The sequence below is a fragment of the Oenanthe melanoleuca genome, chromosome 11, assembly GCF_029582105.1.
Source record: "Oenanthe melanoleuca isolate GR-GAL-2019-014 chromosome 11, OMel1.0, whole genome shotgun sequence".
In the NCBI taxonomy this organism is placed as follows: domain Eukaryota; kingdom Metazoa; phylum Chordata; class Aves; order Passeriformes; family Muscicapidae; genus Oenanthe; species Oenanthe melanoleuca.
This window is the reverse complement of record NC_079345.1, coordinates 2,581,069-2,588,976: the sequence shown is the minus strand read 5'-3', so window position 1 is coordinate 2,588,976 and position 7,908 is coordinate 2,581,069. Positions and strand designations below refer to the sequence as shown.

Genomic DNA, 7,908 nt, shown 5'->3' with positions numbered 1-7,908 from the left:
TTTGAGATGGAGTGGGATGAGAAAGGAGAAGAGAAGGAGGAACAATCATTTTTGGGAAAGATTTCATCACTTTCAAGGAACAGGTAATTTCCTATTTGTAGCCTCTCCCATCATGTCAGCACCAGGATATTTTCTGCATCCAGCACCAGGGCCCTCCATCCTCCATCACAAGCCAAGGGGTGTTTGACATCACACCAGCCACACTCCTGAACAAAAATACCTTTATTGGATATAGGTTTGGTTTCATAATGAAAATTGAGAATATTTTTTTTTTTTTTTCCAAAAGGGCATTTATCCACTAATATACAAAAAGCCTCTATTTACGGCAAACAAAAATACAAAATATTCCTGATTTCTTGCAATGTGTCAGGATTCTTTCTTCTTTAAAAAAAAAGAAAACTTTAGAAACATAGCTGATGTCTCTTTTTTTAAATTTTTTTTCCCCTGGTATTTGTCCTGGGCTCCACAATCCTGCTTCAGTCTTTTTTTGGTCAGAAGATCCCAGTAAGACATGGAAAGCAGACAAATCTCTGTGTTTGCTCATCTATCCCCTTCTTTTTGGCCGCATCCATGAGCAGAAACTCTGTGGGGATACTCCAAAGCACCAGTGCTGGGCAGGAAACCAGTTCCACACCACCAAAGCAAGCAGGAAGATTCAGGATGAGCCTGGATTGCTTGGTCTGCCATGAGTCCAGCTCCATTACCCACTGGGAGGACTGGGCCAGTGGGGAATATCAGGAACTAATATGTGCCTGTTGATTTGCATGGTGAAATTCTGAGCATTATTAATACCTGTGGGTATTGATGGCGAAACAAAACTCAGCCTCCTCCCCCCGGGATGGGGCTTGGTTTTCAAAGGAAAAATAAAAGAAAACAGAGACCTGAAGGGCTGGTCTGAGGAACCTGAGGGATGCAAAGACTAAAGGTGCAGAGCAAACCCCACGGGGCTTGGGGGCCAGCGTGGGCGTTCCCCCGGTGCTGCCTGAACCTCCACCGCCCTCGGGAAAACCAACTTTACCTTCCAAAGCCGCTCTGGCAGGGGGTGGGAGGCACCCGCTAAAGACAGTCCGCAGCAAGACGCGCCTTGAAAATGCCCTGAAATCCTGAGTCACCTTTAAAACGTCGATTTGGGGTTTGTTTGGGTTTTTTGGGGGGTTTTTTTAAGATCTTTCCCCTCGTGGTGAGGTCTGAGTCCGATCTCTCCCCCACCCGGAGCAGCGCTAATTCTGGGGCAACTACTGGAAATTAAACACCGCCTCGGAGAAGTGCAGAGGGAAGCAGGAGAGGAAGGGGATGCCGATGTGGTAAAGCCTCCCGTGCACCTGGGAGTCGAGCATGAGGGACGCGTTGAGAGCCGGCCCGAAGGCGCCGCTGGCCACCAGGGAGCCGCCGAGGGAAGCGGCGGGGCCGTCCCGGGCCGCCTTGGGGGCTGCGCCGGGGGGCGGCGGCCGCAGCCCCTGCGCCAGGATGCTCTCGATGCTGAAGCTGCGGCCCCGGGAGCCGCTCTTGAGCGGCGGGGCGGCAGCAGGGGAGGGACCCCCGGGACAAGGCGCGGTCCCCCCGGGCGGCCGCGGCACCCCCGCGTCCCCCGGCGCTGCGGCCGCGCTGCCCTTGGCCCGCTTGGGCTCGGCGGGGCGAGCGGGCGGAGCGGGCTGCTCGCCACCCGTGGTGTCCGGGGCTGCGGCGGCTTTGGGCTTCCTCTTCCTGCGGCGGTAGTTGCCGTTCTCGAACATGTCCAGGCAGCGCGGGTCCAGGGTCCAGTAGCTGCCCTTGCCGGGCCGCCCCTTCTCGCGGGGCACCTTGACGAAGCAGTCGTTGAGCGAGAGGTTGTGGCGGATGCTGTTCTGCCAGCCCTGCTTGTTGTCGTGGTAGAAGGGGAAGCGGTCCATGATGAACTGGTAGATGCCGCTCAGGGTCACCTTCTGCTCCGGAGCCTCCTTGATGGCCATGGCGATGAGGGCGATGTAGCTGTACGGGGGTTTCTGCGGGGGGTCCTGCCGGGATATCGCCCCCCCGGGGGCGAAGCCGAGCGCGGCCGGCAGGTAAACCATGGACGGGCTACCCAGAGGGGAGAGGTGGCTACCGTAGATGTGGCTCATCGCCGGCGGGCTCGCAGCTCCGCGTCTTCTTCCCCCTCGGAGCCCGAGCGAAGGGACGGGGCAGGGCAGCAACGTGGGACGAGTCCTGGTTGTGCGAGCTCAGCTCCCAGCCCTGCCTGAAGGAGCTCGCTCTGCCTCTGTCCCTGCCTCATAGCTCTTAAAAAAAAAGGAAAAAAAAAAAAAAAAAAAAAAAAAGGAGGGAAAAAAAAAAGTTAAATAATTGTTGTAAGTTTGCTATTATATGTTGACTTAGCGCTGGAAAATAAATTGTCTCTGATAAACAGTCGTTTGTGTTCTCAGCCCACCCACATTAATTAAAATTTCATTGCTACAAAACTCCGAGCTCTCTCCACGTGTCTCACTGGTACCAGCCAATGGTCTCCGGGTTATTCCTTCATTTGTTTATAGAATTAGTCTGTTGATAAGTCTGCCCACCCAAGTCGAATCAAGCTGTGTTTATTTGGAAAAATTTCCGGGCACCCAATATATAAACGCACTGATCTGATGTTTGAAATATCACGTCCACCCTTTGACGCTGTAAGCACACACAGCAGAGCAGGATGTACACTGCTGGAGCTGGGGAGCAGCGGGCAGGGATCCCCGCAGCAAAACTGGGGCATGAAACAACACAAAAAAATTTAAAAAAAAAAAAAAAAATGAAGAAAGGAAGAGAAAGGGGTGGGTGAGGGGAGGAGGCAGAGCTGCGATGGCGAGGAAGGAAAAGGGAAGGGGGGTTAGGTGTGGAGGGGTCCTTTGCACCTCCCGGGTTTCCATCCCAAGGAGACCCCGGGGACGGGCGAAGGGGGACCCCGGTCCGGCCCCGCTCCCAGCCCGAGCAGGCAGAGCTGCAGCAAAAGGGGAATTTGGCAGGCCCGGGGAGGAGGGTCAGTATTTGTGAATGCGGGCCTGTTGCTTTATATTATGTACTTTCCTGTTTATAACAAGGAGGGGGATTATAACAACTTTACAAGTGCACACAGCTGGCCGGTGCTTACATTAGGAATTTGTGATGCTCTTTTTCTGTATAAACGTCCAGGTTTGGGGCTGTGTTTTCTGTTGTCGGATTTATTTTTTTTTTTAAATTTACTGACGTAACAGCTTTAATCCGAGGCCCCGAGGGATTCCGAGGCAGTTGGAGGTGTCGCTTGTGTCCCCAGTCCCCCCGCGGGTTTAGACCTGCGGCACCCCCTGTTCTGTGGAGCATCTCTTCTCCGAGGGAGGGAAGAAAATGCGTGAGGGGGATCCCTTCTCCTTCAAGGAGAAATATCCCAACAGCGCAGCTCCCACGAGCCTGCTGGCATTTTTACCTGGCAAGGAGGGAGGTAAAAGCCGAGTTCGGGATGTCCCCCGGCAACACCAGGCCCTGGCGATGCCTCCACCTCCCCATCCCCGGATTTCCCTGCAAGTTCCCCTTCACCCGTGGGGTTTCTCGCCCCGTGTTGCTCCCCTGTCGGGAGAAGGATTTGCATCCCCGGGGTGATGCTGTGGAGCTCCGGATGGGTCCTGGAACTGCGGATCGCCAGGAGAGCCCGGGAAACGCAGCCGGGGTGCGCAGGGAGGCGGCTCCTCGGGCGGGGGTGTGGGGGTCTCCCCTCTCACTGGCTGCAACCACGCGTGGGAGGGGATCCCACCCTTCTAACACCGCCCTCGCCCGTAATTTCGCATCCCTCCCGCTCCCTGCGCACCCCCGCCGGCCCCCGGGAGCTGCAGCACTCGCCCGCCGCGCCAGAAGCGCAATAAACCCCCAAATAAATAAAAAGAGAGGTGAAAGGAGGGATTTGGGGGTTCCCCGCCTCTCGACACCGGGGAGCAGCACTCCCGAGCAGCCTCCCCGCCCCTGGAGCATCCTCTCCGGGGAGGGATGGAGCAGAGCGCGGCTGCTCTGACCCGCCGGCGCATCCTCAGAGGGTCTTCCCCCCCTCAGCCTCCTCCTCTCCCCACCTCGGGGAGTCCCGCGCTCCTTGAGACACTCCAGGCACGGATTAGTAAAATAATAAATACTCGCGTGTACGGCAGGAGACGGTCACACGGGCTCCCGCTCTCTCCCTGAGCTCCCTCCCCCAGTAAAATTCTTGCTTCCTCCCTTGTTTTCCCCTCTTGGCGGTGGGAAATCCTTGGAGGCGGGGATGCGGCTTTTCTCTCCGTTCCTTCTTCCCAGCTCGTGTGCTGCGTGTTATCCCTGTTATCCCTTTCCTGCCGGCGGCATCGCTGGAGATTTTTAGCTGCGTTATCCGCACGGCATCAGCCTCCGAGACGCTCCGACGGCTGCGGGGGGGGCCGAGGAAGCGACAGAGGGTTGATGTTGTTGGTACCGTCGCTCTTTCCCTAAACGGGAATAAAAAAAACAAACAAACAACGCGGGGCCGGCGATGGAGGCGCTGCTGGATGTGTTTCCCCTCCTCTGCAGCAGACGAGCCCCTTTTAAAGCAGCAGAGAGGAGCGGTCCCGCACGGAGCCCCCGGCGGGAGCAGGGCGCACAGGAGCTCTCCCCGTTCCTCCTGCATCCCGGGAAACGGGGGAAGAAGGGGTGGAAATCGGTGCTCCCCAATCCTGCTGCACCCGAGGATGGAGGGGAGCAGGGTTGTAAATCAGAGATTTCCATTCCTGCTGCATCCCGGGATGGAGGAGAGCGGGATGTAAATCAGAGATTCCCATTCCTGCTGCATTGCGGGATGTGGGGAGCAGGATGTAAACTGGTGCTCCCCACTCCCGCTGCATCCCAGTCTTGGGGGGAAGAAGGGGAGTGAATCAGAGCTCCCCATTCCCGCTGCATCCCGGGAAATGGGGAAGGAGAGGTGTAAATCACTGCTCCCTTTTCCTGCTGCATCCCGGGATGGAGGTGAGCAGGAATGTAAATCTAGTGCTCCCCATTCCCGCCGCATCCCAGTCCTGGGGGGAAGAAGGGGAGTGGATCAGAAATCCCCATTCCTGCTGCACTCCTGGAAATGGGGAAGGAGGGGTGTAAATCACTGCTCCCTTTTCCTGCTGCACCTCGGAATGGGGGGAGCAGGGCAAAAATCAGAGCACCCCAATCCTTCTGCATCCCAATCTTGGGATGTAAATCACAGCTCCCCATTCCTGCTGCGGTGTAAATCAGTGATCCTCACTCCCGCCTTACTCCTGCCCGGGTGAAACGGGGGTGCAAATCAGTGCTCCCCATTCCTGCTGCACCCCGGGATGTGGGAAACGGGGAAAAAAAAACAGTGCTCCCCATTCCTGCTGCATCCCGGGATGTGGGGGGGAGCGGGAATGTGAATCAGAGCTCCCCATTCCTGCAGCACCCCGGGATGTGGGGGACAGTGCTCCCCATTCCTGCTGCCTCCCGGGATGTGGGGACAGTGCTCCCCATTCCTGCTGCACCCGGGATGTGGGGACAGTGCTCCCCATTCCTGCTGCATCCCGGGATGTGGGGGGGAGCGGGAATGTGAATCAGAGCTCCCCATTCCTGCAGCACCCCGGGATGTGGGGGACAGTGCTCCCCATTCCTGCTGCCTCCCGGGATGTGGGGACAGTGCTCCCCATTCCTGCTGCACCCGGGATGTGGGGACAGTGCTCCCCATTCCTGCTGCATCCCGGGATGTGGGGGGGAGCGGGAATGTGAATCAGAGCTCCCCATTCCTGCTGCACCCGGGATGTGGGGACAGTGCTCCCCGTTCCTGCTGCCTCCCGGTGTGTGGGGGACAGTGCTCCCCATTCCTGCTGCCTCCCGGGATGTGGGGGACAGTGCTCCCCATTCCTGCAGCACCCCGGGATGTGGGGACAGTGCTCCCCATTCCTGCTGCCTCCCGGGATGTGGGGGGGAGCGGGAATGTGAATCAGAGCTCCCCATTCCTGCAGCACCCCGGTGTGTGGGGACAGTGCTCCCCATTCCTGCTGCCTCCCGGGATGTGGGGACAGTGCTCCCCATTCCTGCAGCACCCCGGTGTGTGGGGGACAGTGCTCCCCATTCCTGCTGCACCCCGGGATGTGGGGGACAGTGCTCCCCATTCCTGCTGCCTCCCGGTGTGTGGGGGACAGTGCTCCCCATTCCTGCTGCACCCCGGGATGTGGGGACAGTGCTCCCCATTCCTGCAGCACCCCGGGATGTGGGGACAGTGCTCCCCATTCCTGCTGCCTCCGGCCGAGCTGCCCGCCCCTCGCCCCCGGCCGAGCACGGCCCTGCACAGATGCTGTGCCCTGGTTCTGCCCCGGGATCAGGGATGTATTTCCTTCTCTCCCGGCCTTCCAGAGCCGACATGGATTTTCGGCGAAGTCCCTTCTGAAATGACAGAAGAGCTCGTGGTCTTCCCCAAAAACCTCTCGGCCGGCGCCTTCCCACGAGCTCTGGGGAAGGTGGGATTGGTTGGGAGGGACAGACAGCTCGTGCTGGGCTGTGCGGAGGCCTGGGGGGATTCCTGAAGGGAATGTTTCACCCGGGGCCTGGAGCCCAGGGAAACGCTCCTTGACTGGGCTGTGGGGACGAGATGAAAAACCGCTGGCTCTTCTCCCCAAGACCGGAACTATCTCGGGTTTGGACGGGTTTGCAAACCCGGTGGTGAATGCAATACAAGAAAAAATATTATGAAACCCATCCACCATCCTCATCCTCTTCCCGAAGCCACCCTGAGCCCCAGCCCGGGGCCACTGGCCAGGCAGCAGCATCAGCCAGTCCCCGGGGCCAAGCTGCCCCCTGACCTGCGGGGAGAGGGGCTGGGGGGCTTATGCCGCTCCTTCGAGGGGCTGCAGAGCCACATCTGGTCATGGATGCCTCCAAAAGTTACCCTGGGCCTTCCTCCTTCTTTTACTTCTTCCTTCCTTCCCCTCTGCTCCGGCCAGGCTGGAGTCACCTGTCGCGACAGACTCGGATCGCGGTATCGAGCTTTTAAAGAGCCACCAAAGGATCCCCGCGTCCTGCACAGGGCACTCGCCTCTCCTGAGCCACCAGCTCACCCCAAAGGGCTCTCCTGAGCCACCAGCCCACCCCAAAGGGCTCCCCGGCGACACTAACCCACCCCAAAGGGCTCCTCTGCCGCACCAGTCCATCCCAAAGGGCTCCGCGGGGACACCAGCCCACCCTAAAGGATTTTCCTGCTACACCAGCCCACCCCAAAGGGCTCTCCTGAGACATCAGCCCATCCCAAAAGGCTCTCCGTGGGGTGACCGTGGCGAGGGACAGGGACAGCAGAGGGACGATGCCCGCAGCCCCGCGGGAGCGTCCTACCGGGGCGAAGTGCGGCCAGAAACCCCAAAAAGGAGTTTTGGGGGGGAAAGGAGATCCCAGGAACTGTCCTGCAGAGCCCCGGGGGTGTCCCCAATCCCGGTGCCGCATCCCATCCCTGACTGAGGAAAGGGTCCCCGAGAGCCCCGGGAAGATGCGGGAGCAGCGGCGATCCCGGGATTTCTCGGCGCGTGTGGGAAAACCCCGAGCAGGCACCTGACTTCAGTCATCTCCCCCCACAGCGTCCCCGGGATCCACGCAGGAAAGAAATCCCACGGGAAGAATTCTTTCCCAATTCGTATTTCCCTCCTTTTTCCTCCTATTTATTTTCTTTTCACCATTTGACTCCCTTTATTTCCCTATTTTTTAATTTTTTACACTCTGTCTTTTTCTCTTATTAAGACTGCACTCTGATTTTTATTTCATTTAAAAAAATAGGAAGAAAATATAAAATTAAATAAAAAGCACCCTCTGAGAGCCAGGAAAAACGGCGGGGAGTATTTTTACAAGAACGTTCCTTAAAATACAGATCAAGTGAGGCTCAGACATTTTTTTCTCATTTAAATCGAGACTTTCGGTGCTTTTTGCCAGCTTTCAAGCGCAGGCGAAATT

At 57.7% G+C, this 7,908-nt stretch overlaps 1 protein-coding gene across 1 annotated transcript; it reads right to left on the bottom strand.

Annotated features, from left to right (window-relative positions):
* Window positions 1–204: 204 nt before the first annotated feature.
* Window positions 205–3,397, bottom strand: FOXL1 (forkhead box L1). Its single transcript, XM_056500974.1, has one exon. The coding sequence runs from the start codon at window positions 2,097–2,099 to the stop codon at window positions 1,236–1,238; it is 864 nt and encodes a 287-aa protein (XP_056356949.1). The 5' UTR covers window positions 2,100–3,397; the 3' UTR covers window positions 205–1,235.
* Window positions 3,398–7,908: the final 4,511 nt, after the last annotated feature.

Excerpts from the sequence above, each read along its gene's own strand:
- FOXL1 (XM_056500974.1), bottom strand. The coding sequence starts at position 2,099 with ATGAGCCACATCTACGGTAGCCACCTCTCCCCTCTGGGTAGCCCGTCC.